Here is an 18,544-nt window from a genome sequence, read left to right as displayed (position 1 = left end):
TGCGTTCCACTGTACAAGTAAAAGTAGTGCTTTATAAATTGAAGTTTAATTATTAAACAACAAAAATAAAATATAAATGTTTTCTTTACATCATATATTTAAATTTAAATTTAAATCTCACATTTAATTTACTTTTTTTTACCGTTGTAGCGCAAATACCAAAATTGATGAAGCCCTTCGTAATCATTCCCAAGAATCGGCCAAACTTAAGGCTCAGATAAAAAAAGAAGAACTATATCGAATTTCGATCAATGAGCAGTTGATTCAAAAATCAAAAGAAAATGAAGAGTTGGTGAAGATATGTGACGAATTAATCAGCGAGACTAATTGAACGATACAGTTTATTTAGGCGAACTACTTGTTCTTATGCCTTGTAGAATTCCTTTTCTGCAATGAGTAACAGATTTAAAAGAATTATTTAGTGTTTCTATTCTTCATAAGCCTGAATATGAAACAAATCAGCATATTTTTTCCGGATATAACCATGTAATATTTTTTTTTCATTGCAGCTAAAACTTCTGTTCAGTCTGTTCTTGAGTTACGTTGTTCTCGTACGAGGATTCGTAGATAGCCAGTTTACCAAAACATACAGTCCTTGAAGCTATTTGCCTCCTTAAATACCAAATGCAAAAAAAAACTTGTTTTCTGTCGAAATCTAAAATGAATACAAAGAGAAAAGATTACAATTTGTTTGGGTGACTATTGTAAAATATTTAATTTATTGGTTAAAATCAACAACTTTACATAAAACAATATATCAACTAAATGTATTTTTGCTGAAATTCGCTATATTCCAGTCGCTACAGATGTTCGAGCTACAGAGATATTTTTAGAACGAAGGTAACGCGTAACTCGAGAACCGGCTATGATTACTTATGTTTTTGTTTATGTTTTATTTGATTTGCAGGGAATATAGATCCATTTGTTTATTTAGTTTATATTTCAGTAATAATATTGGAAAAAGGTAAAACCCGCTGCTCTCTATTTCAATTGGCTTATCCGTTCGTTGATTTTAAACAAATGAAACGTTTGGCTCTGTTAGGCTGAAAATACTCGAACCTGAATTCAAGAGCAAGAAATCGCACCTGATGTCTAATCGATGTATAATCACAGTTCAACTGTCACTTTTCCACGCCTTGTTGAACTCTGTTGTACATCGGTTGTACAGCAGGCGCGAAATTCCGGTTCGTGTTTTTTAGTCTCAGCAAATGTTTCGGATATTCCGTTCCCTAATTTCACTATATTTGGATGCCATGAAAATAACTAGGCAACTCACACGTTAGTTAAGAAGCCGTTATAGACTACAACTAACACATACTACAATATTCTTTCCTAAAAAGATAATTTAGTACTCATGACACCGTTATAACAAATATATTATCATACTACAATAAAAATGCTGTAAAAAAGCCTACAAGAATAAAATATAACAACTAGTTACAGTCATAATTTATAGTTTATCGATTTGTAATACTGAAAGAATTGTTACGGAAAAAAGAACTTCATTACTATATTTCACTCGAATTCGCGAGTTTCTCAAACCTGTGTTGTCTCTTTCTTCTCTTCTATATATATACTATATATATTCTATGTATATAATTATGGTAACACTATGGGCGCACATAGATTACTATAATTAGAAGCAAGATGACGAAGCTGTGAAGTATTTGACAGAGTAATACAAACGCGTCTCACGGACTGCTCGAACTCGTTATGCCCGGAGGAATAACATAGCCTGTCGTGCACTCGATCTTCCTCTTTGCGTTCAAACTTCACCCAGTACGGTTCGATAATAAAGTGTGTTCAAAATAAATAAATTATAACGACTCATAATTGGCGCAGCCGGTAGTAGTCTGGTGTTAGTAAGATTAAAAAACAGTGCAAGTGTAGAGAAGTGAAAATCTCACAATAAGAGTATCCGGAATTCGTTCCGTTCCATAGCGATCTTTAAAGCTACGGCGATTTGCGATACCGCCGTTTCTTATCACCCGGACGTTAACGACCTCACTCACACAAGCGAACGGCACGGTAAGGTAAGCTTTTAACAGCACGTGTTAAGCGCTAACAAAAGTGAACAAAGAGCCGGGCAATTAACCTGTCCGCTCCTAATGTGGAGAAGCAATTCTGAAATAACTATTTCAGATAATTCAACGGAAGAATTATCGGAAAGTTCATTAACTTTCGAGCCTATTTCTATCCATATCGACATCGAAAACCTTTCATTGGAAAGCAAAATGGCGAATGAAGCTGAACTCACGGAACAGATTAAAAATCTTTCTATTGTGATAATCCAAATGGTGGAAAAAAAAACCCAGCACGAAGAACGTTTAAATAACACGTTTCATGTGCGCGAACAAAGAGTAGAAATTGAAACTCAACCAACAGCGTCAACTGATTTCGGAAGTATGTTTAAAATACCCGATCCCATAAAAATGTTCATCATTTAACGGGAATAAAAAACAATTAACGTGTTGGTTAAATACAGCTGAGGAAACATTAAAAATATTTGAAAGTATTGTGCCACCAAATACTTTTCGAATTTATTTCACTGCAGTACTCAATAAAATAGAAGGTCATGCAAAAGACGTATTGTGTGTTAACACTAGAACCGTCGATGGGACTTTTTTGTCCCATCGCACTCGATTCCGCTTGCCGTCATGACAAACCATTGAAATTTTCTGACTTTTATTTATTTTGAACGATCTTTCGAATGCGCTAATAAAAATAATTGTATTCCATATGGTTCTTTAAAAAAATCATTTTTATCCTAGAACCGCCATATGGGACATTTTTGTCCCATAAGCAAATTTAATTGTGATGGCTGGCATCCCTGCTGTCAACGAGTGAGGGGTGTGCTTCTGCAAGTCTGGCAGCACTGGCGTGTACGCATTTTGTGACAAGGCATGTCAATACGAATAGAACAATAAAAGTGCGCGAAAGTATTTAACTACATACGTGCTTTTACTCTTGCTCACTACTGTAGAATGCAATAGCAGTGACAGAGAGGGACAGCATGTACAAGTAGGGAGAATAGGTTGACAGTTGTTATTGAACCACCGCCGAAGACGGGCGAATAAATATTACACCGAACCAGAACTCTACAATTGGCGCAGCCGGTACGATTTTTTTGTTGGTGGTGTGTAAAACGTGCAGATAAGAGATGATGGAAAGAGTGAGTCTGGAAAAAAGTTGTAGCGCGTAGCGTTTTACGAAAGAAAGGCAAAAAGGTGAGTTCGGCAAAATCCCGAAGCATTGTCCCAAACGTGGAAAAGGCGCGAGTGTAAATGACAGCCATGTTGCGTACCCAATCAACAAAACTGACGCTTACTAACAGAACCCAACAAACATTTTAATATGTTAGAGCGAGAAAGCATGATTAACTTTGCTGACCGGGAAAAGAGAATGAGAGTTTGGTTTGAAATCTACAGCGCAGTTTGGCAAACTAAAAAAAAAAAATAAGAAAGAACATGAAAAATCGAGAAGAATACAAGTCCGGTTGAAGACCGTAGTGCATACCCAAAATAATACTATTGATTAAAAAAAAGAGAATGCGTGTCCGGTTGAAACTCCGCAGCGCAAAGTAGTGTTTGTAATAAAAAAGCGACTTTGAATAAATATAATTTTAAAAGAATATGCGAGTCCGGTTGGAGACCCGTAGTGCACAGTGTTTAAAAAAAAAAACAAGACATCAAGGAGCATGCAAGTCCGGTTGAAGACCGTAGTGCATATCGAAATAATTATAATGATTATAAAAAAGAATGCGAATCCGGCTGAAAACCCCAAGCGCACAGTGTTTGTAAACAGAAAGATGTTGAAAAATTTCAATTTTAAAAAAGATGCGAGTCCGGTTAAAAATCTGTAGCGCACTGGTTTTGATGAAAACTGAAACATTAAGAAGCATGCAAGTCTGGTTAAAGACCGCAGTGCAAATAAAAATAGTTTATAAAAAACAAACAGTCGTAAAAGGAGATGCGATTCCGATCGAAGACCGTAGCGAACAGCAATCCGAAACAAATAAAATGCGAGTCTGTTTACAAATCCCTAGCGCAGTTTTTTCCATAGTTAACAGGCTAGTCCGAAAGATTCGAAGTGCCGTAATAAAGTGAATGTGAGTCCGGTGTGATTCCGTAGCACAATAAGGGCAAGTCCGGAGAAATCCGTATTGCCATATAATGAGAATGTGAGCCCGGTATGATTCCGTAGCACAAAAGGCAAGTCCGAAAGATTCGAAGTGCCGTATTAAAATGAATGTGAGTCCGGTGTGATTCCGTAGCACAAAAGGCAAGTCCGAAAGATTCGAAGTGCCGTATTAAAATGAATGTGAGTCCGGTGTGATTCCGTAGCACAATAAGGGCAAGTCCGGAGAAATCCTTAGTGCCATATTATAATGAGAATGTGAGCCCGGTATGATTCCGTAGCACAAAAAGGCAAGTCCGAAAGATTCGAAGTGCCGTATTAAAATGAATGTGAGTCCGGTGTGATTCCGTAGCACAATAAGGGCAAGTCCGGAGAAATCCGTAGTGCCATATAATGAGAATGTGAGCCCGGTATGATTCCGTAGCACAAAAGGCAAGTCCGAAAATTCGAAGTGCCGTGTTAAAGTTAATTGTAGGCTGGTATGATTCCGTAGCACAAAAGGCAAGCCCGGAGAAATCCGTGGTGCTATATTGTAATAAGAATGTAAGTCCGGTATGATTCCGTAGCGCAATAGGCAAGACCGATAAATGTCGTAGTGCCGCATTGAAACTAATGTGAGTCCGGTATGATTCCGTAGCACAAAAAGCAAGTCCAGAGAAATCTGTAGTGCCATATTGTAATGAGAATGTGAGTCCAGTATGATCTAGTATGAATATCCAGTATGTAGCACCAAAGGCAAGACCGAGGAATTTCGAAGTGCCGCACTAAAACTAATGTTAGACCGGTATGGTTCCATAACATAGAAATCAAGTCAGAAGAATTGCCATATTAAAATAGGAAAATTGATATTATGCAGCATACGCTGACGACAAAAGTAGATGAAGAGAAATGGAAAGGAAAGTATAGTGGTGGGAAAAGAGATTAATCTGGCAAGCCAAGTTGTCACATAAAAGGCAACTTAGATTAATATAAAAACAAGCCAAAGAGTGGCTGGAAGCGCGAGAAGCTCAATGTGCGTGACATCTTGAATGTGATTATGTGCAGTAAGAAGAATGCGATTCCGGCTGTTATGTGCAGTGCACAGTTGCACATAAAAAAAGCGATAGAGAGAGACAGAGAAAGCGAGAGAGATAGATATAGATAGAGAGAGACAGAAAGAGAGAGAGAGAGAGGGAGAGAGAGAGAGAAAGAGAGAGAGAGAGAGAGAGAGAGGGAGAGAGAGAGAAAGAGAGAGAGAGAGAGAGAGAGGGAGAGAGAGAGAGAGAAAGAGAGAGAGAGAGAGAGAGAGAAAATAAAATTGAAGATTTAGAGGAAAAATACAATTAAGAGACACGATACAATAAACAAAAAAAAAACGAATAAGTTGGAGATAGTTAAAACAACATAAATAAATATAATTAAAAAAAACAAGGTATTCAAAAATAACTTCAATCAAAGAAAAGATCAAAAACGAAAAGAATGTAGAGATAGTTTGTATTATGTGATAACATTTAATAGAATAAATCATAATTAGATGTGGTGCTGACTGACATAAGGCTCTTTTGATGCATAAAAAAATACAATAGGCAAATTTTGTTAGAGTCTCGTTAATTAGAAATCTTGTTGATAACTTAAAAGAAAGTAATGTAATGCGAACGAAAATCGGGGAATAATTCCTACTGTTAAAAATAATTACATAAAATCGTTAGTCATGCATTTATATAAACAAAAGGGATTTGTTTGCAAACCAAATACTAAAACATCACGACGGAATTGTGATTCAACCGAAATGCACATGATGATAGATAGATTAGAAGACTTGATTATAAACTATGGATCTAGCTATTGGAGATTGAAAAATAATCAATTTGTTGATTTCATTAATCGGTATTGTGTTTATCCAACAAGATGTAGTATTTTAAGAATGCAGTTGCTTTGGAGGTTTGTGGTAATGATAGAGTATTTCAAAAATTTAGAGGGAATCATTGCTCTTCCTATGCTTATGATACAATACCAAAATTGATAACAGGATACAAGTTCAAAAAAACATTGGCTCGAAGGGTTTACTCGCTATAATCGCAATCCAGATAGATTGTCCAGATCTCCAGATCCAGATCGACTAATTCCAAATTCAACCCATTCCAGATGGAGCTAGGCTAATTGCTATGATAGCTGCTAGGATGAAAGGACGTCCAATTTGACAGCTAGCTGACCGATTTTGGTACCTGATTTAGAGCAAATTAGCGATAAGTTCGGTTAAGGTCTTGAAGTAGGGTCGAATAAGGTCAACGCAAACAGCTGATAAAAATTAGGCTCCATCGAGGATAGTAGCCAAAGCAATTAGAAGAAGACAGGCATATGATTGGACAAATGGGCAAAATTATCTACGCGAGCGAAGGTTAAAGTAATCGAAATGAAGTCACTAACAGATTGATACACACGGACAACACAGAGTAACAGGCTGATTATGAAGATTATTAAAATGGGATGGGTAATTAATTTTTAAATGCTTAACAATTAAAAAAAGAGATCATAATGACTACTTAAGGTAGTTGCAATCTTACATCGCAAAAAAGGGAAATGAAAATTCATTACGGACAAAATAAAACATAACGTTAAAAAAAAAGAAAGAAGAAAATTTAAGAGCATATACAATAACATGTTTGATATTTTTGCCACACCTTCCAGTACGTGTAGATAGCAAAACTTGGTGCAGGAAAGATCATTCCTTCATGGAATAAAGAGTAACTGACAAACATTTTGGACGAGTCCCAGGTCAGTAGATTATACGTGAGATAAAAAAAAGAATTCAAGTTTGTAAAACCAACCCGTAAGACCAGCTAAGATGATATCTGAAAGAGAATGTCCATAATAATGTAATGAAAGATTATGTAATGTCTTTTGATCATGGTTGTGAGACTGACAAAAGCTAAAATGCATCGGAATGAGTTAGGAAAACAGGGAAGAGCAAAGTTAACAAGAAGTATAGATACAAAAGATATTTCGAAGAAGCGACGTATTGTAGGAATTGTGATAAATAGAACAAGTAAATAAGACAAGAATCGAACATTACTGTAAATATGTAGAATATATGTTATTTATGTCAAATAGGCTTTGAAATGATGAAATAAGTAAGCGTTGAAGTAGGAATCTACTTAGCAAAAAAAAAGTCTGACATGAGTCATCGATGAAGAGAGTTATAAATGTAGATGTGTTTGAAGTGTTAAGAATGAAGTCAAGCAAAGAAAGCGAGAAGGAAGATGACACGGAATTTATAGGAGCAATGCAGAAGTTACACCGAGTAGAATTGAACCAACGAAGGATGTTGAATCGGTTGAGCGCAGATCTCAAAGAAAAATCAGCTGTAGTTACAGTTACATGTATCGGATAAGTATTGAGTTTGGGAATGCTAAATGAAAAAATGAAATTATTTTGAAAAAATAATGTTTTTTTTTGCAGCTTATCTTTAGCGTAATGCACAGGACTGTACCCTGAATCATGATGCAGAGAAGTCCTTCGAGGTGGCCGAGACACGGAAATGTACTATACGCATTAGGATTTCAGAACACGTGGAGAGATGGAGCACATCTATGATACAACCATCAAGTTACTAATGCTATGAAGGAAGTGGAAGAATAGAAGATCGAGATATAGATGTACAAAAAAAAAATCATTTGCAAGAAACCACGACAGAGTAGTCAGAATCATGAAGTATTATGACAATTAAAAAGTTAGACCATGCAAATTTTCCATAGTTTTTGTTAGGATTTAAGGATTAGACGTAGATGTATATACAATCGATATTGTTAACCGTGAATTGTTTGCTTTAAGTTGAAAAACTATGGAAAATCTGTATAACAGAATATAAGAAAGGTTTTTTTTTCACTGTTTTTCTTGGAGGAGGAAAGGGATTGTAGAATGCAATAGCAGTGACAGAGAGGGACAGCATGTACAAGTAGGGAGAATAGGTTGACAGTTGTTATTGAACCACCGCCGAAGACGGGCGAATAAATATTACACCGAACCAGAACTCTACAACTACGTGCTTATGTTTTCGCTATATTCAATCGTCTAGTCCATAAAGCATTCTACCGTACACTCTAGCGCAATTTTATTAGTAGCACTGGTTCGTCATCTTATAAAGATTTATTATACCTAATTATGGAGTTTATTAATTATTTTACCACATGAAACCCTTAGGAAATGATAAACATGTCTAAATATGTACACATAACGAATGGGACAAAATTGTCCCATATGGCGGTTTTAGTAAGGTTGAAAAGTCCGGCGATTCTAGTGTTAATGGCACTCCTTCTAATTTTAGTGAGGTTAAAGCTATTTTAATAGACGCCCTATGAGACAAAAAAAATTGTCATCGTATAATTGTCAATTATGGCATAACCGCATGGAAGGAAGTGTTGAAGAATATTATAAAAAAAAAAACTAAACAGATAGTGTACAATATAAGATCTAGTGCTAAACAAAATGCCAAATACAGCGCTCAATGGGACGTAATTAATGATTTTATATATGAGTATAGTTTAGCAGCATACATAAGCGGATTACGCAAGCCCTATTTTGGCTATGCACAAGCCGCTCGTCCAAAAAGCATCGAGGAAGCGCATGCTTTCTTGTGCACATTCAAGTCTAACGAAAACAATAGAAACTTCAATACAGGAACTGGGTCATTTAAGGCAAATAATTTTTCAAACGATAAAATAACCAAAACACAATGATAAGCTATCAATAAACCTAATTCATATAAAATAGAACCAACCTGTCAGCTGTTTGCATTGTATAGCAGTTTTCGGGCTACCCGTCCCTGGCTCCGCTTCCTACCCCTCGCCTGAGCGCGCTGTCGAAGGTTTGGATGTGTTGGTACGTCAGACGGCCAATCGCTGTCAGCCGTCGCTCGTGCTTTTTCCCTCCATAGCGCTATCTCTTTCACGCGTGTGGTCAATGCTCGCGAGCTCCCCCTGTGCAAAGCGACGGAAGAAATAATTCCCTTTCGCGCATTTTCTCAGGCCTTCTTTTTCCCTCCTACGGCAAATTTGTCGAGCAGCGTTTCGAGCTACCCGTCCCTGGCTCCGCTTCCTACCCCTCGCCTGAGCGCGCTGTCGAAGGTTTGGATGTGTTGGTACGTCAGACGGCCAATCGCTGTCAGCCGTCGTCCGTGCTTTTTCCCTCCATAGCGCTATCTCTTTCACGCATGTGGTCAATGCTCGCGAGCTGTTGTGGCCCTTAAAAAAAACCGTTAACAAAAATTGCGGCGCTGCATTTGATTTTTCACAAAACAAACCAAAAAAGCGCAATGATTTCAATCGCTGCAATGTTAAAATAACTAACGAATCGCTAGCTCACGCTGGAGGGTTTGCTGTGCAACGCGCAGAACCCTAATTCCAAGTAGCGCACGCACCACAGGTGGCCATGGCCGTGCATAGGAAAGCTTAATCCTAATTGCATAAAGCATAACTTTATGTGACACTATGCTTTTCCTTTCGTATGTCGTAGATTACATAGATAGGCTGAGCCGTCTGCGCAAGGGTGTGAGTGTGCGTGTGTGTGCAAAACTGTCGCCAAATGTGTATTCTTCCGGAATGTTTTGATCCATCGGTCAAAGAAAGGAAGGTGTTCATGACGGTGTTTTTTATATTGTGGAGCTGCATCCTTCCCCCTGCCTGCAGCGTATGCATCGGGCAGGATACAGTGTGGCAGTATGCAAGTTGCCCGCTGGATAGGAGCGGGCCCGCGGCACCGCCATCATTCCGCACATCTTAACAGCATGCCCGTCGTGAGTTCTAACCGCGTATGAACCGTCCGCCGTAGTAAGGGGTGACTATCCGGCTACGTGGTACTCAAGTCCTGAAAAGGCCGACATGATCGCGTAGGCCATTACGCCAATAATAATAATAAGAAGAAGAGGAATAACAAAGCATAACAGCCCACACCCGGAGAAGAGACTGGCTTCTCTTTGTTGCTGCCGTGTTACCGCTGTGACGCGACAAATGCACGGAATGCAATCGATGAAAACATTAACCTACCGAGCCGAACTCATTTCCAAGGCATTGCCGGTCGCTCGGCGTCATGATATCGACTCCAAGCCAACAAGCCGCCAGATTCTGGACGGACAGGTGCAGCACCATACGCGTACCGTAATAAACAAATCCAGAATCCTCTTTTGTATGGATTCAATTCAAAATGTTGTTTCCACTTGCATCCGCTAGCGGAATTGGAAAGAAATGTGCTACATATCACACGCACGGTTGCTTCGATCGTTTATCTTTTTAATACCCCGAACAGCAGAACCGGTCGCAAAGATGGTGGTGCCAATTAAATGGTTGTATTGTCTCGTAGGTAGCGGTGATCGATCGGGCGGCGTGCAGTGCGTTTTCTAAGAATGCATGGAGTGTGTAGACGCAGCCGGTGACAATGCAAGCATTAGTTTTGGCTGAAGTCTAGCGTATTTTTTGCGTATTTTTTTACACAAAACGACGCAAAAAACTACGCAGAAAACTGCTCGAATTTGCGCAGCGGGGCTTTGCGCAGCGGGCAGCGCAGATTTTGGCCCGTTCCCTCGCTAGACTTCAGCGATTCCTGCGCTGGGTCGAGCAAGTTTAGCGTCATCTGTTGGCGAAATGGACGAACTATTTATGGCGGCGGAGCAAAAAAAACGGTCAAAAAAAAATTTAAAATTATTGGCGCCCATTTTTTCGTCCGCTTCTTCTCCCTTCCTCACCCTGCCCTGCCTTACTTGCGCTTCTGCCCGTGCCTTCCGCCGCCAGCTGATTGGCTGTTGCGGTGTATGCGTTGATACTCATATGTGCATTGCGGTTGTGTATTGTTATTGGTGGGTGTTAGCATTTATTAATTTGTGTGTGACCTTGAGACGCTGTGGGAGAAGCTGGATAGGGATTTGAATTGTTATCGGTGTATTGATGGTTTATTTTATTTCGTGCCGCTGCTGATGGGACCATTCGATGCCCCTGCCAATTGAGGGTGAAGAAGTCTATTTAAAACAAGCGTAGGAGAACGTCTAACACTAATCTAATATTTTTTAATTTGAACATGTTTGACGCTTCAACGACCTTCTAAGCATCATTTAGCAATGAATAGTGGCAATAAAATTTATTTTTTAATATGCCGAAATCTGGCTGGAGTTTTCGGGTCTCGATACCCATACGCACACACACAGCGCGGGGAAAGTGATCGTTCACTCTATCATGTCGCGATCCCCCACCCCGCCTGGCGCTTTGGATGAGGATGCACAACAGGATAGCTGAACCAGCCGTTCTACCGATGAGGTAGCCTGAATCGATCATGCGGGGGGGGGGGGGGGGGAGAGGGTTCTGGTGGGGGGTGCGTGCTTGCGTTCGCGCTTTCGTGGGTGCGTGCTGGCGTTTGCGCTTTCGTGGGTGCGTGCTGGCGTTTGCGCTTTCGCGGGTGCGTGCCCGCGTGCAGGCGTACGTGCATGTGTGCGTGCGTGCGTGCTCGCGTGCATGTGTGTGTGTGTGTGTGTGTGAGAGTTTGCGCGCGTGTTTGTGTACACACAATGTGCGTGCGTTTGGAAACCCCAAAACTATTTGTTTCTGATGCGTACATTTTCATCCGCTGCGGCTACAAAATACCAAAATACCATTTTCGATCTCGCTACCTGAGAGACAACACAACCATTGGTATTGGCATCTTTGCGATTGGCTCTGCTGTTGGGGGTATTAAAAAGACACACGATCAAAGCAAACGTGCGTGTGATATGTTGCACATTTATTTCTAATTCAGCTACCGGACGCAAGTGGAAACAACATTTTGAATTGAATCCCTACAAAAGAGGATTCTGGATTTGTTTATTACGGTGCGCGTATGGTGCTGCACCTGTCCGTCCAGAATCTGGTGGCTTGTTGGTTTGGAGTAGTTATCATGACGCCGATTGACCGGCAATGCCTTGGAATGGGTTCGGATCGGTAGGTTCATGCTTTGGTCGAGTGCATTCCGTGCATTTGTCGCGTCACAGCGGTAACCCGGCAGCAACAAAGTCAAGACAAACTCTTACCCGGGTGTGGACTGCAATGCAAAGTTTTTTATTATTATTATTTCATTTGATTTCATTTCATTTATTAATACAATATCCGCCATCAAGGCTAAATAAGGCAGACTTAAAACTAAATAAACCCTAACAAATAAACAAAATAATTCATGAAAAACTAAGCCTAACTAAACTAGTCTAGACCTAGCAAAAAAATTAAAGAAAAAAAACAAAGGTAGAGCGTAGAGACTATCAAAACTTAATGAAACTTAGAAGAATAATTAAAGAGAATTAGAAGAAAAAATACGGTTACGGAAAGAGTTGAGAGAGGAGTCGAAATCAAAGAGATAGTAAAAGTGGTTAAACAACCTGAAACAGGATAGAATAGAATCATTGAAAGTATAGAGAGTATGACGTGTTTCAATTGACAGAGGATCACGAGGACGAAGGGAACGAGAGGGAACATACAACGAGATGGACGAGAGTAAATCAGGAGCATCAGTATCAGAAAGTAATAAGCCACCAATAAAACATGCCTGAGACACTTGGCGGCGGAAGCTTAAAGAGTGAAGATTGAATAACTGCAATCGCGTTTCATAGGGAGGTAGTGAGGCAGCACCGAACAAACGACGAAAAGCAACCCTGGTAAAAAGGCGCTGAATGCTTTCAATTCTCGAACAGCCATCAATAGTAGGAGGATTCCAGATGATGCTAGCATATTCAAGAAGAGGCCTTACCAGAGCACAATAAAGGTTTCTTAAGAAGCTTTGATCTCTAAAAATAGAGGTAAAACGTAAAATAAACCCAAGAGTTCGATTAGCTTTTAGTAGAACCTCATCAAGCTGCAGTTTAAAGTTAAGACGACTGTCGAGTATAATACCAAGGTCACGGATGGACAAAACACGAGAGAGAGACGAGTTAGAGAGAGTATAGTTAAATGAAATAGGAGAAAGAGAGTGAGAGAAAGAAATAACAGAACATTTATCAGGGCACAAGCGAAGTAAGTTGGATGAACACCAATGAACAAATGCATTAAGGTAATGCTGAAGACTCATACAATCAGAAGAAGAGGACACAGGTAAAAAGATTTTGATATCATCCGCATAAAGGAGATGACCATCAGGAGGTAAAACATTACAGACATCATTGATGAACAAAGAAAACAGAAGTGGACTTAGCACACAACCCTGAGGGACACCTGACGTACAAAAAAACTCCTCAGATAAGTACGACCCGGTTTTAACCCTGCAAGATCGATTACTTAAGTATGAGGACAGCCAGCTAATAATGCCATCACCAAAACCAAGTTTAGATAGTTTAGCTAATAGTAAAGAGTGGGGCAAACTATCAAATGCAGCATGAAAGTCAGTGTATATTGCATCAAGTTGGGTACACTGGTTGACATAAAAATAGGAACTTTTTTCTGTGACCGAAAGACATAGTTCTTGTCAGAAATATTTGGTAGCCCTGAAAAGGACTGTTTAAGTGGTTGTTGGGAGGAGGTGTTGCGGTGTTCCACTGAGCGAAAACACATTCTAACGGTCAATCTGGTGACCGTTATTCGCTATCACTTCCTGACAGCGTTTGGCCATATCGCCGATGAGATTACGGCATTCGCTTCTGTCTATGCGTTCCCACATAAACTTGCAGCGTGTCCATAGATCATCGGCTGAACGTGCAGGCTGGTTCTTAAGCTGACGCTTGAGAGTTGACCACAGATTTTCAATCGGGTTGAGGTCAGGACTCAACGCAGGCCACGGTAGAACTTGCACATCCTGGTTTGCCAAATAACATTTAACTGTTCGCGATGTGTGCTTAGAGTCGTTATCATGCTGAAAGATGTAATGCTCTTCGTCTCCGAATTGTTGTCGGGCGTATGGCAACATCTTACGACTAAGTATTTTTCTATACCCTTCCGAGTTCAGTGTCCCGTTGATACGGAACAAAGGACCCGTGCCGTGCCAGGAGAAGCAACCCCACACCATTACGTGGCCGCCTCCGTGCTTTAGGGTTTTTATCGTATTTTTCGGATGATACGCCTGATTAGGAAAGCGCCAGACGTATTTAATACCGTCTGAACCATCCACATTGATTCTGGACTCATCCGAAAAAATGATTTTGCTCCACCAAAAGATGGATGCAGCTAAATGTTCTTCGGCAAACCGAATGCGCGCTTCTACGTGGTGCGGCTGCAGCTTACGAACCTTCCTCGGTCTCCGGGCACAGAACCCAGCGGCGTGTAAACGGCGAGACACCGTTTTCGCCGAAACTTGCAAACCAAGCTCCTGCTTGATACGAGTGCAAGTTTTGAAAGGATCCGCCCTGATCATCTCAACAATCCGCGCGTCAACGTCGGCCGTTGTTTTTCGCGGACGACCTGTCGATTTACCCGTAGCCTCGCTACGAATGGCGTTGTCAACAAACGTCCGCGAACGGCCGAACGCCTTGCAGATTGTCTTGATTGGCACGTTCTCACGATACAGCCCCTGAATGTGTTTTCGCTCCTCTGGTGTGCAGTGCTTTCCGCGACCCATGATGATTTTGTGGAATTTTTAAACAGCAACCTTTCACCTTGACCACTGATGGAAGAATGAAGCACAACACGGTTTGGCCCTCCTTTTATACTGCCGCAAAACGCTGCCGGCACTCAAAACTCAGATAAGTAGCGCACCAAAAATGAGAGTATAAAAGGCAAAATTCGGCTATTACAAATTCAGTACGCCTCGAACTGTTGGCGATGACACACCTAGTGTATGCAAAAAAAACACAAAAAAAAATTTTTTTTCCTATTTTATTGTCCACCAGTGTACCTGCCTCAAAAGATCTGAAAATATTGGTAACAAAAGACATGAGATTAGTAGAAGTAGACCTACCAGGCATAAACCCATGCTGTTTAGGGCTAATAGCGGAACTACAACTATGAAGTATGGTTGGAAAGATACATAGCTCAAAAGTTTTGGCTGTGGCACATGTTTGAGTTATCCCACGATAATTAGAGACAATGCTACGGCATCCCTTTTTGTGTACCGGAAAAAGCCAACAGGATTTCCAAAGAGCAGGAAAGACCCCGAGAGAAAGTGAAAGGTTGAAAATTTTAGCAAGGTGTGGAGCAAGCACGTCCTTACAGTTTATTAAAACAGAGGCAGGAATGCCATCTGGACCAGGACTAAAAGAACGTTTCAACCCAAATAACACCTGTACAACTGTTTCAGAGCTAACCGAAATATCGGAGAGATTAATTAAGTTCTCTGGCGTGTAGAGTAGCCCACCCTCAATAAGGTTAGGGTCACTAACCGGTGGCTCAAACATTTGGGAAAAATGTGCAGAGAATAGCTCACAGATCTCAACAGGCGTAGAGGCAGTTCGAGAATCAAGTACCATTTCATTAGGTAACGTATTGCACCCTCTTCGAATCCTAACAAATTGCCAGAAGGATGCTGGATCAGAACGGAAACGCGATTGCAGTCTACTCGAATAGGCCTCAAAACAAGCCCTGTTGTATAGTCGATGCGCAGAGGCAGCGTACTTAAATAAACGAAAGTTGAAAGCAGATCGGTTCAGACGATACCTCCTAAGATATTTCATTCTATCCTTTTTCAGGTTGCGAAGAGTACGATTGGACCAGGGAGGATTAGGAGGGGAACGAAAAATAGGTGTACATGAAAGGAGTGCAGAGGTTAACAAAGCATTAAACGATTGGACAGCCTCGTCGACCGATGTACATTGATAAAAAAAAGACCAGTCGGCACGAGATAGAATAGAATTAAGTTTACGATAGTCTGTAAGACGAAAATTATAACGAACACTCAATGAATAAGGAGCAGAAGGCAATTCATTCCTAACCCTACTAGCCCTAAATAAAGAAGACGGTAACGCAATTTCCAGAGCAGGATGATGGGCATCCTGGGGCAGGAGCAGTGACGAAGCAGGATACACAGAAGAACAAGCAGCAGCAGCAGAGTTAGAGAGCACCAGGTCCAGATAATGATTTGAATGGTTATGCACCCCGTTCAGCTGATAGAGTTCATGCAAATTTAACACATCCAAAAAGCAGGAACTGGATGAATTCAAAGAGATATGAGGCACATAATGTCTCATAGGTAAAGATGAATCTGACCTTACTGCGGCTGCAGGCGACCACCCTAACGCCGGTTGATTGAAGTCGCCAAGAAGGATAAGATGATCATTCGGTTTCATATGCATGTATGCATCGCTGATGAAAGCAGAAAGGGATTCGAAATAGTTGCGGTCGCTGCTCAAATACGGTGGCACATAAACAATCCCCACATAAAGACGAAACTTAGGAAAAGAAACACGAATACATAAAGCTTCAAGCGTAGGTTGATTCATGTTAAGTGCCACAGACGGATAACGACTGGAACATGCAAGCAGCACACCACCTCCACGCGATCGTTCATTGTTTAACCTGCTGCGATCGCAACGGTATATATTGTAAGAATCACTATCCAGGACCATATTGGATGGAATCGATTCATTTAACCAGGTTTCAGTAAGGGCAAGCATTTCAAACCCTGATTCATTCGCAGAAAGGCGCAATTCATTATATTTGGTGCGAAGGCCTCGAACATTTTGGTAATAGATCATAGATTATTATTATTATTATTATTATTTCAACGCACCTTGCACTTGTTTTACCACGTCACTTTTGTGTGTGTGTGTGTGTGTGTGTGTGTGTGTGTGTGTGTGTGTGTATGTGTGTGTGTGTGTATGTGTGTATGTGTGTGTGTGTATGTGTGAGTGTGTATGTGTGTGTGTGTGTGTGTGTGTGTATGTGTGTGTGTGTGTGTGCATGTGTGTGTGTGTGTAGTAGTAGAAAGAGAGTGTGCTTTTTAATGTGTATTTGCAAGTGCGCGGGTTTGTGTCTGGAAAACATAGCTTGCCATGATGTCATATTGCGTTGAAATTATTCTTATTATGTGTGTTATCATGTGAAACATTGTGCGTTTACACTTGGATAAAAACTAAAGTTTGCATCGACAGCAGCGCTTGTTCCTCGGACGAAAACGCAGGTGTGCTGTTTCATGAATGTGAATGCGACACCGGTGCGAAATGGACACGCGCACAATAGCAATGAACTCGGCATTCCCTCACAGGTGTTTCTCCAGTGCACGCCATTGAAAGGCCTTCGTGCATCTCTGCGTTGCACGTTGTGTGCGAATGGTAAACTTTGTGCGTGCATTGAGCTGGCGCGCAGTTGTTCTTTTCAATGGGCGTTTTGTTTCATGAGCGCGGCAGTATTCTTTTCTCGATTTTGAAGGGAAGACGCTTACTCGCGTACTCGTTGATAGTTTTTATCCATGCGATGTTTTCGCTGCTCGACAACGATGTAATTCATCGCGTATAGAAGTAGAACGCAGGCAGAGCACGGGATCAGCCGTGTCCAAGTTTTTAACCAGCGCGTTCTTGACGGTCCAAGCAAGCAATGTTAGTAACAATGGGTCGAGGTAAACGTTGTACCGATCATCAGCGCCATATGTAAAAGCGAATGGCTGCTGCTGGCATTAAGCGCAAAAGGATCGAGTTCGTAATGGAACGATCGCGCACTTTTGTGGCAAACGCGCTTCGGACAACCGAAACGTGCTTAGACAACTGAAACGCGCTTGGACAACCGAAACGTGCAAGTCAACCGGACGTCCTCAGAAGACCACGGCGAAAGAAGACCGTAACATTGTTAATATATCGAAAACACACTGGGCCTCATCGCGAACGAAAGTCGATAACGGAGTGGATAATTTAGCCGATCGGTTAGCAAAATTCCAATTGTATCCAATTGCGTTTTCTCAATCAGAAACTTCGCTAACCGATCGGTTTGGCAGTGGAGTGGAATGGTGTTTGCCGCCATAGCAACGTGGTTAAAAAGTCGAGCAGTGGGATATGCAGTTGAAAACTTCATATAAAAAAAACCATTTCAGTCGGATAGCCATATCTACTGCTCCACCCCAGTTGATATAACAGTGGAAAACTAAATAATATTAAAAACCATGTTTCACAGCTCGCAAAAAAGGATGTTTTATCGCTGTTTGAGTTATTTAAGATGTTTTATCACTCGATTTAGCTAAAATATTCTTTTTTAGAAAATATAAATTTACCTGTTTTTTTTAATAAATAATCAAAACACATAAATTTAGGTTTATAACAGGTATCTAGTTTTTATAGTTCAAGCTAAGAAATAAGAAACCAAAAAAATCCTTTTCTGCTAATCCTTCTCTTTTATCCAACCTTATTGTTGAGTAGCGCTACGATTCGGAAAGTAAATCTTTTGGCAAAACCTTTTTTACATGCACTTTTGATAAGATCGCATAAAAAATTAGTTTTATTTGCTTCCGTATTGTTCGACTTCCTTTTTGCTACTGACCTTTCCTCCACTCTCTCTCTTTCTATCTCTCA

At 40.6% G+C, this 18,544-nt stretch overlaps 2 protein-coding genes across 8 annotated transcripts in view; one reads left to right on the top strand and one right to left on the bottom strand.

Annotated features, from left to right (window-relative positions):
* LOC1270953 (transforming acidic coiled-coil-containing protein 1) overlaps positions 1 to 1,449 on the top strand; it is a 28,931-nt gene extending 27,482 nt beyond the window's left edge. For all 7 annotated transcript variants that reach the window (XM_061655598.1, XM_061655599.1, XM_061655597.1 and 4 more), the window contains one exon: positions 151 to 1,449. In XM_061655598.1, the coding sequence (XP_061511582.1) occupies positions 151 to 331 (181 nt within the window). In that variant the 3' untranslated portion in view covers positions 332 to 1,449. The remainder of the gene's footprint in view (positions 1 to 150) is intronic.
* The window catches only part of LOC133393114 (axoneme-associated protein mst101(2)-like), a 59,667-nt gene continuing 41,487 nt past the window's right edge, over positions 365 to 18,544 (bottom strand). The window contains exon 2 of the mRNA XM_061656575.1: positions 365 to 387. Within this exon, the coding sequence (XP_061512559.1) occupies positions 365 to 387 (23 nt within the window). The remainder of the gene's footprint in view (positions 388 to 18,544) is intronic.

The sequence above is a fragment of the Anopheles gambiae genome, chromosome 3 (genome assembly GCF_943734735.2).
Source record: "Anopheles gambiae chromosome 3, idAnoGambNW_F1_1, whole genome shotgun sequence".
NCBI lineage: Eukaryota > Metazoa > Arthropoda > Insecta > Diptera > Culicidae > Anopheles > Anopheles gambiae.
Note: the sequence above shows the minus strand (reverse complement) of the source record. Positions and strands in the feature narration are given on the sequence as shown.